The sequence below is a fragment of the Setaria italica genome, chromosome III (genome assembly GCF_000263155.2).
Source record: "Setaria italica strain Yugu1 chromosome III, Setaria_italica_v2.0, whole genome shotgun sequence".
Taxonomy (NCBI): Eukaryota; Viridiplantae; Streptophyta; class Magnoliopsida; order Poales; family Poaceae; genus Setaria; species Setaria italica.
In genome coordinates, this window is record NC_028452.1 from 9,379,825 (window position 1) to 9,399,898 (window position 20,074).

General features: G+C 45.7%; 3 protein-coding genes across 6 annotated transcripts; 2 read left to right on the plus strand and 1 right to left on the minus strand.

Moving 5' to 3' along the window:
* The first annotated feature begins 5,249 nt into the window (after nt 1-5,249).
* LOC101769981 lies at nt 5,250-6,349 on the plus strand. The gene has a single exon (XM_004961065.3). The coding sequence runs from the start codon at nt 5,325-5,327 to the stop codon at nt 6,258-6,260; it is 936 nt and encodes a 311-aa protein (XP_004961122.1). The 5' UTR covers nt 5,250-5,324; the 3' UTR covers nt 6,261-6,349.
* A 2,764-nt stretch (nt 6,350-9,113) lies between these two features.
* On the minus strand, nt 9,114-12,445 carry LOC101770390 (peroxisomal membrane protein PEX14). 4 transcript variants are annotated; one of them, XR_002677174.1, is made up of 10 exons: nt 12,288-12,445; nt 11,472-11,713; nt 11,336-11,381; nt 11,084-11,115; nt 10,957-10,996; nt 10,806-10,873; nt 10,062-10,106; nt 9,897-9,965; nt 9,412-9,714; nt 9,114-9,317 (listed from the first exon to the last, which is right to left on the minus strand). XR_002677174.1 is itself a non-coding variant. In XM_004961068.4 (9 exons), the coding sequence occupies exons 1-9, from the start codon at nt 12,349-12,351 to the stop codon at nt 9,505-9,507; spliced, it is 813 nt and encodes a 270-aa protein (XP_004961125.2). In that variant the 5' UTR covers nt 12,352-12,445; the 3' UTR covers nt 9,114-9,504. The 4 variants fall into 4 exon arrangements, 3 of the variants coding, with proteins under 3 accessions (XP_004961125.2, XP_004961124.2, XP_004961126.2); XM_004961068.4 differs by having other exon boundaries at nt 9,114-9,714; nt 10,957-10,993; XM_004961067.4 differs by having other exon boundaries at nt 9,114-9,714.
* A 532-nt stretch (nt 12,446-12,977) lies between these two features.
* Nucleotides 12,978-19,784, plus strand: LOC101784163. The gene is made up of 14 exons (XM_004963514.1): nt 12,978-13,090; nt 13,530-13,668; nt 14,304-14,368; nt 14,452-14,505; nt 14,617-14,697; nt 14,924-15,009; nt 15,119-15,199; nt 16,859-16,989; nt 17,481-17,522; nt 18,209-18,285; nt 18,363-18,447; nt 18,948-19,029; nt 19,468-19,540; nt 19,634-19,784. Exons 1-14 carry the CDS (start codon nt 12,978-12,980, stop codon nt 19,782-19,784), a joined length of 1,260 nt encoding a protein of 419 aa, XP_004963571.1.
* The last annotated feature ends 290 nt before the right edge of the window (nt 19,785-20,074 follow it).

Below are 20,074 nucleotides of genomic sequence, written 5' to 3' on the forward strand. Positions count from 1 at the left end.
GTCACGCATCATCATCGTCGGCTCCGGCTGAACCGGCGGCGTGGGCTGCCTAGCTTACTTGGGACGCTGCGTCCCGCTCGGCTCGGCTTGGCTTGATCCGTGCGTACAAGTGCAACGACGGTTGGGTTGGGCCGTTTGGCTGGTACGGATAACCCGAAATGTCTCAACCAAAGGGAAAAAAAAGGGCATGCGTTACCGCTAGCACTCACGTAATCACGTCCCCTTCGTTCGAAAAGGGCGTTTAAAAAAGAAACGTTTCACTTTTCACCTGATGCCGTGTGGTAAGATGAGCCATCCAAAATTAACCGAGCTTCAGGTTTCGCCAGCTGCCCCGTTCGCCGCTTGTCTCCGTCCCGAAAGTCTCATGCGATTGGCGTGAGAGAGGGAGTGAGGGAAGTGCAGGGTATTAGAACTTAGAAGTGTGATCTTCCAGAAGGAAGCCGTGCTGGAAACAAAGCAAAGGCGCCCTCCCTGATGTTTCCTAATGTTCACTTTGCTCATATTTAAGCAAGTTGGGAAAAAGAAAGGGGCGACGGAGTGGTTAGGAAACCGAACACATGTGCATATTTCTTCGGAGAGCCTTCATTCCTTCAACACGTGCTGCGGCGAGCATTTGGTGCGCGGCGCCATTCCTTTTGACCCGGGGATTGTCGAAGCAGGGAGAGTCCAATCACCAGCCTCGCGCGGCTATTGACAATCCACCTGCAACAGCCGCTTTGCAGAATTGCAGCTTACAGGTGGCCCTTTGCAGCCGAGCGGCCCGAATCTTTGATCCCCGTGACATGGTTTCCTATCAGCCGGTAAGCGTTCCGGTTCGGGCGTTGAGCTCAATCGCCGGCCGGCTCCAGCCGATTTCTTGCTGCGCACCGGCGGTCGGCGGCCGCAGGTGGGCCAGGTGTCCTGGTAATCTGGATTTTCCGTGGGAAGTGATGGGCCCCGCTTTATCGGAAAGCTCCTCCATGGATTAGATCCTTCGTGTGCTCAGCGGCCGCCGGCCAAAAGCCGTGGGATCTTAGGAGGAACGGATTTCTCTGACGACAGTGCTTGGACGTTACATCTTACATCACCCACGCCTAAAAAGGGCTTATCTGTAAAGCAACGATTCAACCTGAAAGAGGAGCCAGAGAAGAAAAAAAAATCATGCGGGCACAAGCATATACACGTTCACGCCTGGTAGGGAAAAAATGGGCACGACATGACTGCGATACAAGATAACTACCAGCAGTAGCAGCCTCTGTCACGGAGCACCGGATCGGAGAAGAATGCAAAACGAACAGCCAACGGAAACACAAACTTGAAGCTCACGCTCAGTGCCTTGCGACCCAGGGCAATGCCAATGCTTGCTACCCGACGACCCGATCGACCCAGTCATCCACTCAGCCAGCCTGCATTTCTAATCGGAGGCCGAATCCGCGGGGGTGGGAGAAGCGGATTTGTCTAAGCAAAGTGCTCCGATGTTACGTCATTTGTGACTCTTTGAGTGCGAGCCAGTACGAGTGTGTTTGGTAGAGCTTTCAGAGCTGATTCTCGGTTGAATCTAGTAGGAGCTCCGCTAAATAATTTTTCAGAGAGAAGTGATTCTCTGGTGATTCTGTGAAGTGATTCTCTGAAATGAACTAAGAGGCTGGGAGCTGAAAAAATAGTTTCTCCTGATCCTATGAAATGATTCTCCATCCTGATTTTAAGAGTTCATGCTACAAAATAAAAGAGAATTACTTTCGACCCCAAAATCACTTCTTTAAGAAAATTAGCTCCCATAAAAAATCATAATCAAATTAAGCTACCAAACTGACACTAAGGGGTAAACTTTAGTCCCTATCACATCGAATGTTTAGATACTAATTAGGAGTATTAAATATAGACTATTTACAAAACCTATTACACAGATGGAGGCTAAACGACGAGACGAATCTATTAAACCTAATTAGTCCATGATTTGACAATGTGCTGCTACAGTAACCATTTGCTAATAATGGATTAATTAGGCTTAATAGATTCATCTCGCCGTTTAGCCTCCATTTGTGTAATTAGTTTCGTAATTAGCTCATATTTAGTATTTCTAATTAGCCTCCGAATATTCGACGTGAGACGGACTAAACTTTAGCTCAGGATCCAAACATCCCGTGACAATGCACGCACGACGATTTCTTCTACACCGGACTTGGTCTTTCAGTTGAGATGCTAAATCTGTACGCAACGCTGAAATTCTTCGTGGAAGGGAAGGGGCGAGAGACAAGTTCCTGTGGGCGCAAGCACAGGTCTTATGCCTGGTCGATTGTAAAACGGAAGGCGTCCACTTTTGACACGGTCTGACTGACGACCAGCAGCAGCAGCCGCCGCAGAGATCAGGGGTAGAATGCAAACGCAAAACAGCCAAAAGCAAAGATGGAAACACGGAAAAAAAATTCTCTGGGTTGATGCAGGAGCAGGGCGCCAACTTCCTGACATGAAAGCCCAATGTTCTGTTTATGAGATGTTGACATGCAACTCATTCATTGAGTCACACCTTACTGAGTACACGAATTCTTCATCTTTTTTCTTTTTCAGAGTTTCGTCTGGAACTTCTATATATCTTCTGGAAAGTAGATAAGCAATGTATTTTTAAAACCCGTAACAACCCATGCACAACATTTTTAAACTCCATCAACATTTGTTGACATTCATCAACATTTTTTTAAAAAAATTGTATTAATTGCCACCAACACTTTTTATATGTACCAACATTTATTTTAACTTTTTTACATTCACCAACATTTTTTGGCTCAACATTTTTTTGACGTTCATCAACTTTTTTTCCGTTAAAAAATATTAAGATAGTTCATCTAAAATGTTGATTTTTAAAAATACAACAAAACATAGTCATATTGGATTTCATTGTGTTACATTAATTCTCAGGAACACAATAGTTCAAACAGAATTCAACTGATTCAAAACGTATTCACAGTTTGAGAGAAAAATGAGATCAAAGTTTTCAATCAAAAAGATTCCCTCCCTCCCCACCCTTACAAAGGAGCAAAGCAGACATACTCCCTCCGTATAGGAAAAGGAAGTCGTTTTGGACAGCGACACGGTCTCCAAAGCATTACTTTGACTCCTTGTTTTTATAAAAATATTTAGCAAAAAGTGATATATGTATATTTTTATGAAAGTATTTTTCAAAACAAATCTATTTATATAGCTTTCGCATTTCCAAACCCAACAACTTAAAAGTTATTCATGATTTATATTCCCAATGTTTGACCCAAACCTTATCCAAAACGACTCTCTTTTCCTATACAGAGGGAGTATGTCCAGATCCACCACAACAGTCATGCATGCTCATGGTGCTCTCCACCTCAGATCTCATATGTTGGTTGGAGTTTGCACCCATCTCAGACAACGGATTTCTTCCGGAAGATTAATAGGATTTCCAGTTTCTTCAAACAAAAGACGTGGGAATGGCCGAATGGGGAAGAATCATTGGCCCAGTCTGTTTCGGTCCATGCGGGTGCGGCCCACTCCGTCCAGCCCAGCATTGGTGGTGCAGCCCCATAAGAAAGAGTCAGTCCCTCTCGTAAGCCTGAACTTGTCAGCCCAAGTACCAAGCCGCGCCGAGCGCCGCCGCGCCTCGCCCGAGGCTGATTCCGGCCTAGCTGCATGGGCCGCATGCCGCGGACACGCACCGGCGCACTGTGCAGCTGGGAGCCAAACACCCCCTCACCAACAATGCAACAGTGGTGTGAACGGAGTTAATCAACGATGGTGAGGCACACAAGCGAGCTAGCAAAGGTACCACTCCTACTGTACACAGTACACCACACGAATCGGGGACAGAGCCTAGAGTCCGATCCAGACTGTCTCGCTTAATCAACCCACAAGGGGCGTACGCATCGTGTCGTGTTGTCAACCTGCTGGTGCTGCGTCCGCGAGCTGCTGCCGCCGCCGTCCGCCGGTGCCGCCCGGTGTAAACGGCGTGGGAACGCGCGCGCGCGGGGTCGCGCACCGCCACAAAGCCAGGCGATCTCGCTGTTGGCGTGGGAACGCATCAATGGCAGCGGATCGAGGACGAGATCACCGGATCTCGCCGCTATGCTCAGGAAGCCTAGCAGGTGATTCGCGCGGGGAAGATCGGCGATGGCGACCCCACGAGGTCCGGTAGCCCTCCTGATCACTCGGACAGAAGCAGGCGTGTCTCTTTCCGCTGTAGAGTACAGTACACTGCACACAGCAGCGCACTTTCTCGTTGACAAATCATGGGACTGGGAGGAGCCGCCGGCGGTCTTCGTTCCCAACAGAAAGGGGCCCGGGCCCGGGGCCGGCCGAGACGAGATGAGACTTGGAGTCCAAGGGAATGATCATGCATGCGCTCGCGAGTCTCGCTCTCGCTCTCGCGGTGGGGGCAGGCACGCGAATCATGCGAGTCGTTGTTGATTATCCCATCTCGCGACACCGGTTGTCTTGTCACGCCACCGTAGAGGGGGCGTAGACTTGCAGTCGCCGATGGCAGAGACCGACCGGTGTGGACACGGCGACACGGCGGTGCGGTCTCCTCCGCACTGCTATTTTACTGGCTCGCGCGCGGGATTTTGCAAAGTGAAATGACCGTGCATAATGCGTACAGTACGGCTATATACGCAACTTGCATGCAATATAGAATTATAAAAATTTGATACAGGTGCTGCATGTGTAAAGAGAAGATTATATCAATGACCGGATGAGATGAGATGAGATGAAATCAGAAAAGTGAGAAATCCCACGGAGGGAGGCTCACGGATAATACTGCGCCCATTCACCTGCATCACAAAAAAGTACAAAAACAAAGGCCGTGTTTGATCCTCGGGTTAAAATTTAACCTTTGTCATATCAAATGTTCGAATGCTAATTAGAAATATTAAACATGAGCTAATTATAAAACTAATTGCAGAAGTTCGAGATGAATCTACTAAGCCTAATTAATCCATTATTAGTAAATAGTTACTGGAACACCACATTGTCAAATCATGAACTAATTAGACTTAATAGATTCTCTCGTAAATTAGCTTCCTCTATGTAATTAATTTTATAATTAATTTATATTTAGTACTTCTAATTAACCAAACATCGAGATAGGAGCCCTGTTATCCAAACAGGCCGAAGACTTGCTAGCACTAGTGACCTTCTGGAAGGCCTGCCCCACCGTGCCATCCCCACCATTCAAACGTCCCCGGTCCCCCACCCGCGCCTCCTTTATAAACACCGGCCTCTTCTTATCCCCCGCCGTCTCCCCTCGGTCCTCGTTCCCTTCCCCACGATTCTCCCCGCGCGCCACGCAAAAGCGTCGTCGGAAAAAGCTCGCAGTCGCAGCCATGGAGGTGAGAATCCCCCAAATGAAAGAGCTACAAGGACCCATCGCCGCGCCGCCTGCCGACACGCCCTCGCCGCCGCCGGCGCCCCTCGACGACGCTCCAGTCCCGCTTTCCTCCGGCGAGGAGTCGTCCGACGACGAGGATTTCGAGTTCGAGTTCCCGTTCGTCAGCAGGGAGTCCCCCGCGGGCACCGCCGCCCCGGCCGACGAGCTGTTCGCGGACGGCCGGATCAGGCCGTTCTACCCGGTGTTCGGGGGCGTTGTCAGCGGCGGCGTCGGCGGATGCGTCCATGCATCAGCTGGAGGCCACGACGGCACGGCGCGGTCCGTTCCAGTTCCGGCAGTGGCGCCGCGGGTGAGGGGCCAGCTAGGGCGGCTCTTCCTAGAGGAGACCCGCGCGCGGAACTCGTCCACCAGCTCCACGGCGTCGACGGCGTCGTCGTCGTCGTCCGCGGCGACGGACGACGACAGGGCGGACGGCCTGGAGGGCGCGGCTCCGGAGAGCTACTGCGTGTGGAGGCCGGGCTCGGCGTCTTCCGCGTCGCCGGCGTCGTCCCCGCGGCCGCCCAGGAAGAGCGGCTCCACGGGGTCCATGGCGCGGTGGCGCCGCATCAGCGACCTCGTCGTCGGCCGCAGCCACAGCGACGGCAAGGAGAAGTTCCTATTCTTCGCCGCGCCGCCGCACGAGCAGGCGCCCAAGGACAAGGACAAGCCCAAGCCCAAGCCTTCCCCGGCGCCGGCGGGCGGCAGGAAGCCCACCCCCGTCACCACGGAGGTCGACACGGTGACCGCCGCCCACCGGATAGCGTACCTCTCCAAGGGTGGCGGAACCGCCGGCGGCACGCCCCGGCGCACGTTCCTGCCCTACCGGGAGGAGCTCGTGGGCTTCTTCGCCAACGTGAACGGCGTCAGCCGGAGCCACCAGCACCCCTTCTGACTTCCCATGCGCGGACAAATTATTCAGTTACGCTGATCTGATTTGAAAATTGAATATTATTATTGAGTTTTGGGGTTTGGAACCAACCATCTCGAGTCAAAATTATACTATGCGTGATCAGTGCTTCAGTGGGAGTTATCGTTAATGATGGGGGTTAGGAATTGATTTCACCTGGGAGATGCGTGTGGGTGTGAACAACAGTGTAGAAGCAGCCGGGGCCACTGGGCCATGGCCTTTTTCTCGACCAAGTGTGAACGCCTAGTGGTGGGCCTGGTGGCGTGAGGAGCACCTCAATTAATCGGCATTAATCCGCGATCAACACCCCTGTTTGGTTTGCGATTTTCAGCTGATCCAACAGTAGCTCTCGTGCCATCAACTGCTTTGTTCTGCACCTGAGCGAGCTCTCAGCCACGAGACTGCCCGACGACCACAGCACCTCGATCGACGGCTCGACCCGGCCGCAGGGCCGGCTCAGACCCCATGCAACAGAGGCGACGGCATCCTCGAAGGCCCATAATGTTCGACTCGCTTGAGGGCCCTTAGAGCCGGCCCTGCCCGGCCGGAGGGGGTCGGCACGGCGGCACACAAGAATCCCACTCGGCGACCGACGCGCCCCTCCTGCTTTACGGAATGAACCCCCCGCCACTTTGCGAAAAACCAGTGCAAGCGCGCGCGACGTGTGCGATGGCGGCGATGCGATGCCCGGGCGGGCCGACCAGGTGCCGTGCGTGCGCCGCCACGGCGACGGCGACGGCGACGGCGACACCAGGTGCATGCACACGCACGCATGAACGCAACGCATCAACCGCGGGCGGCTCCAGGCCGGTCCAGAACTCGTGATCACGAGCACGCGGCGTGCTTGCTATTGCTACCCGACGATGATGTGCGTCCGGGTTCGTGCGGTGTTCGCAATGTCCGGGGACCATGCGCGATCGCGCTGCGACGGAAGGGATGCCTCCTAATGGAGGAACGGGCACCATCCGCCGACGCTGGTACACACACTAGCACGCACCAGCTGGACAGCACGATGAGGAGGCGGCATGATTCGCTCTTCGTTTCTAGCCCGGGCGATCTGAAGCTTCGGTGGTGCCCCGCTGTGTAGCTTTCGCGTCAATCTTGTCTGCTATTATGGCGCTCATGATCCCTAGCTATCTCGGCACCTTTTTTTGAAGTAGTGTTCAGGAAACAAAAGGATGTCAAAATTAACCGATAGGCGATAGCCTCAACTCCCGGTCACTTTGCACAGTACGGTGCGCTGTGCATCCATGGTACGACCTGTGAATAATCCGTGACTTTCTCCGGTTTCATTACAGAGTTTTGGGTTGACGCTCAATAAATAAAGTTGCTTTCAGGTCATCGTCTCCAACGGGCCAACACCAGCTGGCCTGGAAAACATTGAAATCGACGACCGGCACGGACTCAGGCCTTCAGCCATTTCCGCTTAGACTCGCACCGCGTTATATTCTTCCCTGCAAGCTCCGTGCGGTTGTTCTTTTCAGAAATGAAGTGGCATCACAGTCCGTGTTATACTCCCTGTTTATAGCGGCAAAAGGGACGCATGGCGCGGCGCGTATCCGAGCTCTTGGCCGAGCAGCGTCCACAATTGCCACCGGGATCCGGCGCCGGCGAGAGAGAGGCGCCGTCGTCGGCGTTGGACGGCACCGTTTGCTGATCAGCAGCCACCAGCTTTGCCCCCGCGTCAACTTGCTCGATCTGTGGTTTATTTGGCCCGTCAGATCAGATGATAGCCCACCAGTGCCATCCGCCATCTATCTGCGTCAGCTACAGCTGCAGATAGACGACGAGATCACGCGGGAAAAAGAAACAATTCAAGTCCCATCCTTGTTTCGATTCAATGGAGGAAAACTAGCCTTATGCATGCGTTGTCATTCAGACAAACATGTGCCAGCACAGCAGGATGTTCAGATCGTCAAGTCATGTACCAGAGTTTAAGCTGCCTAATACCTAACGTTAGGCTACCGTTTTGACGCGCTGCTACCTTGGCGAGCGTGTTCGATTCAAGTGTTGGTCCTTTCCACTCCTCTCATTCTGGACCAGAAAAATCCATCAGGTCGTAAGCTCGTGTCAATCGCAGCCATTTTCGCAATTCTGCCGTCCATGATCCACCCAACCCGCGCTAACACCAGGGCATCTGAAAATCATTGCTGCCATTGCAAGATGACGCATGGCATCTTGACGTGCCACGGCCGCTAAGCCTCTCTGCTGACGCGAGCGTGATGCGAGTCAAACGCGAACCCTGGAGTCTGAAACTCTGAACTCTGAATGAGCAATTAGTCAAGTCAACGCCAAACCTGGAAAGGCTCCAAACAAATTACAATCCTGTCGTGAATCTTGCAAGCAGAGCCTGGGCGAGGAAAAAGGGCGGTCACCGTTTGGATCGGTTAGGCCTACCGCAGCTTTCGCCTCGATCGTCTCTCCTGGTGTGGCGTAAGGTTAGGTTGGTTATTGCTCGAGGTTGTTGGCGTTGGAAACTCGAGAAAAGGTGACAGGGACAGGCAGTCAGGCTACATGTACATCTCTTCAGATTTCAGGATCAACACCCATCAGGCCATCACCGCTCTCCCATACGCCTGCCGAAACAGGGACGCAGCTACTGTGCGCAGCCAACGACACGCACCGAGCACATTCGGATGCCATAAAGCTCGATGCACTTACACACGTGCGGCGAGACTTTCACACCCTGCTGGGGTTCACACTTGAGATGGAAAGCCTATACTGGCCGAGAAAACATCGCTTGCGACTTGCGACCAAGCCGACACGTGTGAGATGCTGGATCGTCGGTTCAGGCCTGGCCTTCGAAACGTTTCAGACGACAGCATGGAGATCATTACATTTTCGAGAATGAGTGTTGATTTTCTCATGTATCAATACACTATAATGTGCATCAGAACGACAGTCACATACAGATTGCATCGACAAACTGTTCCATCAGAAAGAAAATGGATCAAGTTCTGTACTTGCCCGTTTGAAAAGTACGTTGATTTGTAAACCCAACTCAAATTGCTCATGAGAACTGCATAATATCTCATGAAAAAGCTTCGGCCTATAGATGGCTAAAGGACACAGTGTGGTACTGAGATTTGATGCATCTTTAGCCATCTATAGGCCGAAGCTTTTTCTTTCTTTCTATCTTCTCTGTTTTTTTTTTTTTTTTTGCTACCTGTAGGCTGAGACATTTCCCCCCTACCACATTTCATTATACCACCGTGAGATTTTGTAGTTGCTACTTCAAGGAGGCAGCATCATCTGTGGGAGATTCCAAGCCCGCATCTACTTCTGCTTGCACCAGCGAGTCCCCATGGTTGGAGCCGTCGGCTGACTCCACAGCCTTGTTGGTAATATCATGTTGAACCTCTGATCTCAAGTCACTGGAGACACTTGATGGTGATTTCAAATCCCAGGCCAAACTTTCTTGACCTTGCTTTTCCCATGGCTGTTTTACCAGGAAACTAAATGTGAGCCAACCTCTCTCAAACAAGTCTAACTGATATCACAAAATAATCTAAATTATGCTACACACATGCTACTTTCCCAGCAACCATGGATCATGACCATGCAAGAAGGAGATCTATATTGAGAAACATTTGGTTAGGCAGTCGGTTTTCGAGAGCAAACCTTGGGTTTCGGTGCCATACGGGGTTCCGAGATTGGTTGATCAGGGTTTGGAGGGTCATCATTAATATCCTATATCACAACAGAAAAAAATGGTCATAAAATAATGAAACTACATAGTTCTCTTGTAGGGGCATTAATTGAAGACAACAAGAAATTCAGACATGCCTGGATATCATCTGGCCGCTCACCCCTTTGTATCATTTCCATGATCTGCCAAGTCAAATACAGTGCCGAATTTAAAAGCCAAATTCTGCTCTGTATAAACTTGAAATCACATATACCAAAAATTCCCGTGTTTGAAACATGAAATCACATATACCAAAATTCCAGACTAAATTTTGATTTTTAATATGCTACTACTTGCTTAACAAGGGCAGTGCATACTAAGATGAAGCGGATATCATGATTCTCACGATGCAATAGCTAACCAAAACAAGCATGTTTAAATATCAGCACATATTGAGTGAACTTCCCACTATCCCATGTCCTAAAGTATGCTGCATCACTAGAAGGAGGAAGAAGCCCGCACTGATCAATGGTCAAAGAGCCTTGAGGTTGCAACAGGTACTGGCTGTTTTTCCTTCTTCCAGATCTAGCTATAAAACCCAGCATAAGATTGTTCATTTTTATATCATTTTATCACTAATATCTAAGTCCAGTTTTAGATGAGTTAATCTCTGAGGACCAACATCATGCTAACAGGATTGCTTAAATCATGGATTCCGTAGCACCTAAAAAGTTTGGAACAATTCTACGTTCTGAAGTTCAATTTAATAGCATTGAAGCTATTAGCTATCCACGAAATGAACGCATCACAGACATCTTCAGATATCATGTATGCAGTAGTCTGTAGCGGAGTAAAGATTAAACTTGCAGCCATTTTATTCCCATGTTAGATAGGTAGCTGACCTCCATATATGATTTTGGATGACAAGGCACCACAGGGGCCACAGGTTCTGTCTCAGGTTCAACCCTCTCTATAAAAGAAAGTCGGAATGTAAGAAATAAGGAATCAAGGAAGATAGTCATGAATTAACCTAGAAGATCTGCATTGGCAAACCTGAACCATCCATACACTTCGTGCCAACTTCAGTTTCCTGCTGCAGTGAAGAAAAGACGGTAGTTTAAATTTGCAGCATAAATATCAGTCATACCTGGCCAAAACTATCATGTGTACTTGTGCTGACCTGAGTAATCCTACATGAATGATTAGATACCCCTGACAAATTGCAGGCAAGAGATTAACACAATGAAGTTAGATGTGTCATCATCATGCCATTTAGGGCTGAATGGGAAAGTTCATTCTGAATCACCATTGTTTACAGAGGAAAGCACACACAAACAATGAAATATCACGATAGGATCTACAAATACATCAACCTAAAATTAAACTTGAAGATCATAAAGATATCATTAATAAATGGAGTCTCTTTGCATACCTTGAGACGTGCACGTATTTGCGCTCAAAGAATTAGAAGATGGGCTCTTTAATTCCCACAAAAAAGAGTTTTTAAAGAAAGAAGTCAGAATAATCAGGGAGGGAAAATTCAAGTAGAAAGTGAGAAAGAATCTTACTTGTAACTGTCGAAATGCTTCATCTATTTCATCCACAGTGAGTCCTTTATTTTCAAGGAAAGATCGCCTCTGCCCATCCGAAGAGGTTACTACTTTTGGATGTTTCAGAAAACTAACAGCACTCTGAACCAGATCCTCCCTCATCAGTTCGGTGGATTCAAGAGCTGCCTTTCCTTTTCTTATGTCCCGCTCCATTGTGTCTTGCAAAGTAGTACCATGACTACCTTCAGAGCTTCCTTGGTCTGGATGCAGTTCAACAAGCAGTTTAACACTTGCAGAAAAAAAAAGGCAGTTTGACTTCTGTACAAACCATCACGAAACAGGCATCTGATCTACAAGTAGGAAAATAGCACAGTGGGAACTGGGCAAGTCTATGCTCAATTGCTGAGACTCTAGTGGCGTATTAGTATAGGCTACTAAATGACTAGTTGTTTCTTTTAAGTTTTTAAAGCATATTTCACTTCAAAGGGTTTCACAATGACAATACAGAAGTTGATCTTAAATTCACAAAGACACGATGGTGATAAACACAACCAGCACTCAACCATCGGACAGTTTAGTTGATTTGGAGACCTGAGGGCCTCATCAGTAGCCTAACTGAAGCGAACGATGTGGGGAATTCAATGTTTTGTAAGGGTACACCGTACACATGGCATCAAATATTTGCACTGAACCCATCTCTTGGATGTGCAGTAGCTATCAGCAAGCAGTGTAAATGGATGAAGGTCGAGTAAATCTTCGAACAGGCAATCGAACCCTAACGATTCCATCGCTAGCAATTAGCAGACACAAGCTAAAGAGAACAGAAGATCGAACCTGCCTCCTGCCCCTTCGCTTCTTCGGTCACATCTCCATCCGCAATCGTAGACAAATCTGCCATCGATGCCGTCGGCGACCTTCCCCCAGCAGCCCAGTTACCCGGCAGCAAGCGGCAGGTGGGGATAAGATCGGACAGCAGCTGACGGGAGGAAGACGAACACATGCCACTGACATGTGGGCTTCATCTTGTTTAGCCCGATGGGCCGGTTTCTCGTCTCCATCCACCGCACTAGCCATTTTCTTGCAACAGTGGGCCCTGATTCCTGATATTGGCTGGGCTGTTTACGGGAAGGCCTTTGGATCACTCATTGAGGCCCACCCAAAAATAGGTCGCCATAATCGCTAAAAATTCCGTTCCAATCTTCGACCATTAGCGGTTCAAATCTTCGAGGGCACGGAGACCTCAGCATTTCACAAGGCCTCGCGCTTCTGGAGACCTGTTCACAACATTTTTTACAGGAGAGCCCCCAGATTAGCTTGCAATTACCGGCTCGCTAACCTTGAACCCTCCCCCAAGAAGAAGGCGCCAGCGTTAAACCCTCCCCCAAGAAGAAGGCGCCAGCGTTAAACCCTCCCAGTCGCCGCGAACAATCCCCATCGCCTCATCGCATCGGAACTTCAGAACACAAGCCCGCACGCCAGGGAAGAGGTCGCCGCTCACCGCTTCGTTGGCAAGCCGAGGTCGGGATGGGAAAAGCTACAGGACAGGCGCAGCCGCGGAAGGAGCGGCCGCCGCCGAAGGAGAGTATGGTGCTGGTGCCGCCGCTCTTCGACTACCCTCCCATCGCCGCGCGCACCAGGTCGATCGCGCGACACCCTCCTCTCCTCTGCACCCGCTACAACATAATGCGCTTCCGTAACGACGGAGTGGGCTACTAGGCTCCAGAGGTTTCCGCCCTAATTAGCGGCTTTAAGCCACCGTGATTAATTGTACCTGCTAAGCAATTGCGCTTGATCGCTCACTTCTATTGTGAAAACCATCCGTGGATCGAGAAGTTAGACATATCCTTAACTCCGGTTGGTTGTACAGCTGTACTTCTCTGTTCTGGTAGTTTGTCCTGATAGCACGTCTCCGAGAAGAGCAAAACTACTTTTTTTTTCTCTCAACCCTCTTATCATGATATTCTACCTTCTAATTGCTCTCCTGGTAGGACGACAGATATCTCTACAATATTCTAACCTGTGATCCTTTGTCATGCTGTACTGAGGTGGTCTTGGTTGTGATTTGTGAACATGCAGGATGTCGGTGCCAGCATATGAAGTAATGTTTGGAAAGCTCTCGCTGCAGAACCTGTTCGAGGACTACTTCGATCAATCTGGGAATATGACGTCAAGGATCATGCTGAAGGCAGACCCTCATGCTGATTTGATTGCTACAGTATCCTTGCTGTTGTTTGTGTTTCTGTTAAGTATTTCTCAATTGCACGGTTCCTGCCAATGGTTGATAGCCTCGGTGTATGTTTCTTATCATTGCTGTTTATGTTACTAACATCTCTTGTCCCTTTTCATGTATTTGTTTCAAATAATCATCATTTCATTCTTTACTTGTCATTAGCATGCATGGTTGGAACATCTAGTGGCCTACTGGCAGTCTGGCACCCTCTTTATACAAAACTGGCATCTTGTAGAAAAAGACACTTTCTCTCTGTTTCCTGAGCTTGTTATTTCAGCTTTTTGGATGTTGCATGTTAACCTGAACTATAGTGTTTACATGGATATTCATTGGAATTATACCCATAGGTCCATATAAACCTTTTTGCTAGAAATACTTTGAAATGGTGACTTTGCAATCATATGTCCCTAAACTCCTAAACCCACTGAAACTCCTAACTTTTGTCTTTTGTATTATATATTTGTTTAATACAAGGAGATTTAATCCTTCTCTATTAATGAAATAGGCACACTCTTGCGCCAGTTCCTTCAATAAAAAAAACTATAGGAGGATTGATTCCAATATGATTTATCTTCAAGGGTATTAAATAAATATCTTTTTGCCAACCTTAATTTCGTCAGGTGTCTGCAGCAGCTGATAAAAAATGTGGAAACGTAAAGGGGGATGCTTTATTCCACTGGCAAAAGTGTGCATTCCATATTTCCCAAAACTCTTAGTATGTTTGAAACTTTTGTTGTACTCTAACATAAACACACTGATTTTTTTCAGAGAATCAGATGACCCCCATACCTTTGTGAACCTTCTTGTGTCGACTTCAAATCCGTATGCATTTTCTTGCTAGAACTATATCATTTATCACTTATCAGCAGATACATTCTCTATTACAGAGATCGTATAGACAATACCGTTTTGGTCAATCTCCTGTTTATGCAGTATGTGGCAGCTGCGGTCATCTGCGTACTATCCTGAGTATGGTATTGGTGCATTTGGAACATTACAACTAATGGGAAACAGGTAGACTGCATATCTTGTTTCCACATGCAAATCATGCGTGGAGCTGTTTGTTAGCTTATCGTTGATTTTACTTTTATCGGATTTCTTTCTCCAAATCCCATGGAAAATATTATCTTTTTTGTTGCTTTCTATTAATCTTAGAAATAATGAGGAATATTATCTTTTGTTGCTTCCTGTTAATTTTAGAAATAATGAGAATGAGGGAGTTAGTTCATCATTTTTGCAGGGTGCGCTCAGAAGAGTCTGGAGTCGTGGGTTTAAGATATGGTTCAGAGAGTATATCACTTGGTGCATCTTTTGTGCCATTTCCTTGTATGCATCTGTTTACAATTATCTTATAATTTATTCAATCATGATTAAAGATGGTATACCCTCTTTAATTTCAAGCCAATTTAATGGCTTTGCATACTTCCTTTTGCAGTATCCGGTGTGGTGCCGTATGGAGCATGGTTGGTTGGCAGAAAAGGGAATTTAAGTGCAGGAGTTCAATACAAGCCTCTTAGTGAGTGTTAACTTATATTGTCATAATAGTTGCGTTCTCAATTCTCTTAAAATTTGAGGTTGTTAGACACAGAATATCCAAGCTTCTTTTTTTATTTTTTTTCTAGAATACGTAGGAGAGCTGCGTATCATTCCATTAAGAAGAGAATGAAAACGTTTTTTACAACGCGGGCCAACCGGGCGCACGCACACGGATACAAAATTCGAGATTCCCGTTACATGTTATTACAAGAGCACCCTAGGAAAGAAAATCCTGGAGAATAGTCTCCTAGCTGGTAGCAGCAACATGCCACCCGAGAGCTGCGAGGCAACGCGCCCCTGCTGCACACCAGAGAAGGGCTTCTTCAGTTATCGCCCGGTTAGCTGCGCTGGGGTTTTGTCCGTCGCCCTTGCAAAGACTCGATCGTTCCTTTCCTTCCAAATCTTCCAAGAGACCAACATGAACGTTGAATCGAGGCCTCTTGTCCTGATGGCGTCGAGTCTGCTTCGCTTCTGTATCCACCATTCCATCAGAGAATCATTCAGAGCCGATGGGACGTCCGGAATGCCGATTATTTGGCTGACGGCCAACCACACCTGCTGAGTGTAGGTGCATCGCGCAAGGAGGTGTTCTGCCGTTTTAGGCGGATATATGCATTAAGGCGGATAACTTGTTTTCACATTCCACATGCTACATCATTCTTCTGACCTTCCAAGTTCATTGTGTAGTAGGGACAGAGACCTTTATGTTAATTGCAGCAGAAAGATGCTAAAGCATAAGTAGAATAATAGAAAATTGAATATAACAAACTGGCTATGACTTAATTTTATTCCTCATGCTATAGCATTCTTTTGAATTCAGTATTGATGTTTGGACCTCTATATCATAACTAAAAAGTTCCTTAAGAAATGGATGCGGTGTCATCAGCCCTAAAACTCTGAAGCTTTTGTAGATAACAGAATATTGAACAACTTGCTGTGAATATTCCTTAGGTTCCCCATCTGTGTTGGTTAATCTAGAGGCTGAAACTGTTGATGATTTATGTGGTACACTATTTGAATAATAGCTCCATTAGAGCATGGAGGTGGAGGATTGTACAATCTCATATTAATTTTGGGTTCTGATTGAAAGAGAGCAGTAAATAGTTGGCACTGAAACCATCTTGAAAAGTTTTTCGTATTTTCTTTTACTTAGGTCTGAAGTTTACTGTGTAGCTGGCTGTGGCTTTCCCTTTAAATTTCGCTTTGAGAAACTTTGCATATGCACAATCTTATTCACCGCTATGGAACAGTTTGCTGTTGCTGTGCTGTGGAACATCTACTTAATATCAGGGTTTTGCTGTTATAGCTCCACAAAAGAAGCTCTCAACTAGTTACAGCATTAAAAATTGAAACAATCAAGTTCTTTAGAAAGGCCACCGCAATAACTAATTGAGCCTGTGGGCAAAGTTTTATTAAGATCTCTAAGCAGCAGCTTTCTTGTGCTATTGAGACAAGGAGTGAAAATGCTTCTAAATTATAGTTTTTAAAAAAAAAGATATTTTCCTGAAATATCATCTGTGCAGTTACTTGCACAACAGATATTTGCTTTTCCTGTGGTCTTTTTTATTAATTAAAAAACTTTGTGGGATTCTACTTTTGCTACTAGCTGTAATACTCCATTCTGTCTATCCTGTAACAGGTGGAAACAAAAATACTATGCCATTTACAGATCCGGAGAACTGGAATTGTGCAATCAGTTACAGTGTCGGGTCAACTAGCCCGCTCAGCCCTTTATCCACTTTTACCCTAGAGCTTGCCAGAAGTAAACAGGTTTGCTCTATTTATACTTTTGTTTTTTATTAACAAGCTTCACCTAGTTTATTACTTTTAAAAATATAGACGTTTCGGAGCTAATTAGCTTGCCCTAAACATCATATATTTAAAACTGCTTGCAATTGCGAGGATCTTTAGACAAGGTTATAGAGAAATTACTGCCTCGGATGGAATGATTGATATCTGGTTAATTAAATTAAGACATGAATTATAATATAGCTCTATAATACTATTCACATCAAACCATGTCATGAAATTACAATTCTGATCGTTATGTTTTCCTTTCGTTTGGGTAGCTATAGCCTATAGGAAAATAATTCTTTAAAGAAGCCATCTATTTAGGCAAAATATCAGGAAGCACAACATTTGCACAAATTAATTAGTCATTGATGGTCTTGGATAAAGAAAAAGTTTATAGACAACTAGTGTTGCCTCCCTGAAATATTTAATCTTATCTGCAATAACATTTTATTTTAATTGATGCGCAGCTAACAACATCATTCTATCAACACATGGTTGTTCAGAGAGGGGTAAGGGTTCTCTCTTTTCAAAGAATTTTTGATATTCAGGGAGAAAAGGTGGAATATCTTCTATATATATAGTATATTAGTATGCAAAACGTCAAGTCTGGATTCATCAGAGTTATAGATTTGTCATATTAATTAAAAATCATTACTATTGTAGTGCATTTTGTACCACGTCATTGTCATGTTAGGTTCGACCAGTTCTTTTTTTCTGTTATCGAGATGATGCAGAGCCACATGTCTTTATATGAAATAGAGGAAAAGTTATAAATTTCATATTGGTAACCTGTTGTTGCCAGCAGCCCAGTATATTTTCATAGATTACACAATGGGCACACTAATGAACTAATGCCCCACCAGCTGGTGAGTGGACAACCCAAGCGAGCTTAGCTTGAGGAGAATAACATCAGATATATCTACCGGTACATTAATTTGAACTCCACCACAACTGAAACAGACGACAATACCTGGTTGGTATTCCATTCCATTGTAAATTGTTCTGTTAAAAAATATCTGTGCCACCAAGATATTTATTATTAAAACTCATTATTTTGAACTCAATACCAGAAGGTATATTTGCTTACTTGTTTTCCTGGTTGTGCACTCAGGTGGATATTTTTTGAATATGAACCGCCATCCAAGTTTTGAAATTTGAGAAAATTTTAACCGTATGTGTTGCTTATATAAACTAGGTAAAAAACCCTTCAGAAGATAAGGAGGTTGTTGAAATTACGAACTACATTGATTTTGGACTTGAGTTTACTGGAAGGTAAGCCTCAAGTAAAGGAATGTTACTCTGGTTTACATAAATACTACCCACTAACGCCATTTTTCATACTGTTTCAGGATTGATAAAGATAAACCAGAGAATGACAATTCCTTGTTTCAGTTAGCTGCAAGTTGGCAAGTTAATAAGAACTTCCTATTGAAGGTTAAGTAAATCTATCCATTTAGGCCTTCACGACTAGTCTATTAAGAGGGCATACAATGCATTCCCACTTCACGCTGCACCATGTGCATGCTTTACCTTAAGAATTTAAGATCTCTTTTTATTTGACAATATTCTAGAATCAAAATCAGCCTATATACGATTGTCTAGTGTGTGTGTAGCATCTGTGCTTGGGTGTGTTTGGGAGTAGGTCTATTAGCCTCCCGTTGTTCCCCCTCCCTCCTTTTTAATGAAATGACACGCAGCTCTACTGCGTCGTCCAAGGGAAAAAAGCCTATATATAATTTTCTTTTTTTCTATATTAACTCCATAGACCAGCTTTATATTTTACCACCCGGTATGCCACCCCTTCACTCCTTTTTTAGAGTTTCAGAAGCCATTAGGTGGGAAAAAAAAGGCAGGAATGTATTTTGCACAGTGTTATCTAGGTTAACATATTACTTCGTTTCTTGTAATGTTCATTGCTCTTTATTTACATATAGGGAAAGCTTGGTCCTTCCAAGTCTTCCGTAGTTCTGGCACTCAAATCATGGTGGAGACCATCGTTTACATTTAGTATCACAGGTATGCAAGCTATGCAAGACTTTGCATCCTTTTATTTTTTTCACACAAGAAAATCCATATACACCCACATCTATGCATACTGCTTTAGCAAAGGGTTCTCTTTAGTTTCTTTATTCAGGTTTACTTTATGTTTTGTCAGCAACAGTATCTTCCAAGTTTGTACATTTTTTTTAAAAAAAATTGCATGACAACTAGAAGTTTTGTGCATATGTTCTTATTCAGCCACACAAAACTTTAATCAAAGCACTAAGCTTCATATATTTTGCTCCAGTTATTATTTGTTCCAGTTTTTAAATTGTACTTTAGACAAGTCAAGTAGAAAATCCATATCGAACATGAAAGTAATTCTAATTGTGGTGTGGTTGCAACCTATGAATTGTTCACTTAACAGGACTCTCATTCGCTGGCCGCATTGACATTGTCCTTTTCTGTTTGCAGCTGTGAATGATCATTCAAAGGGTACAACATCATTTGGATTTGGCATTCGAACGGAGGATCTCAGACAACCCAGGTTCTGTATTTATCTTCTGAAGTTGGATTGTTAGTTTTATTAGCAATGTTGTGTACTGATAACTCATTGGTCATGAATGTCAACAACATGCAGTTACCAAAGAGCTGATCCAAACTACATCATGTTGACACCAAATATGGAACACTCATCGCAAGGAGCTGGGGAGCGACCCGTGTTCCAGGCGCGTTCAGGCAGCTATGATCATTTACCAACAGATTTGAGGCCTATTGACAGAATAATGTAACTCTGGGTTGCCTTTGGTAGTTGGTCATCTGGTTGTCAGAGTAGTTTAGTTTTTCTGCGAGTTGCTAGAGCTACAAAAGCCTGTAAATTATAGCACTCTTTCTTTTGTGTTAGGGATAAACCGAGAAGAATATATTTAGTAGCAAAAGTTTGATGTAAAATGGAACAGGATTGGTTTCCACTGGAAATGCTATAATCAGATCTCTTGTTATAGAGCCTGCATTTGATTGATTTCTCGTCTGATTTCCTCATGTTGCTTAGGCTGATGATTTATGTAACACATGGCTAGTC

Excerpts from the sequence above, each read along its gene's own strand:
- LOC101769981 (XM_004961065.3), top strand. The coding sequence starts at position 5,325 with ATGGAGGTGAGAATCCCCCAAATGAAAGAGCTACAAGGACCCATCGCC.
- LOC101770390 (XM_004961067.4), bottom strand. The coding sequence starts at position 12,351 with ATGGCAGATTTGTCTACGATTGCGGATGGAGATGTGACCGAAGAAGCG. Across the intron at positions 10,107-10,805 it reads ATCCAAAATCATATATGGAG|ATCATGGAAATGATACAAAG; the intron begins GTCAGCTACCTA and ends TTGACTTGGCAG. Across the intron at positions 9,966-10,061 it reads AGCGGCCAGATGATATCCAG|GATATTAATGATGACCCTCC; the intron begins GCATGTCTGAAT and ends GTTGTGATATAG.
- LOC101784163 (XM_004963514.1), top strand. The coding sequence starts at position 12,978 with ATGGGAAAAGCTACAGGACAGGCGCAGCCGCGGAAGGAGCGGCCGCCG. Across the intron at positions 16,990-17,480 it reads AGCTTGCCAGAAGTAAACAG|CTAACAACATCATTCTATCA; the intron begins GTTTGCTCTATT and ends ATTGATGCGCAG. Across the intron at positions 19,030-19,467 it reads GTTTACATTTAGTATCACAG|CTGTGAATGATCATTCAAAG; the intron begins GTATGCAAGCTA and ends TTCTGTTTGCAG.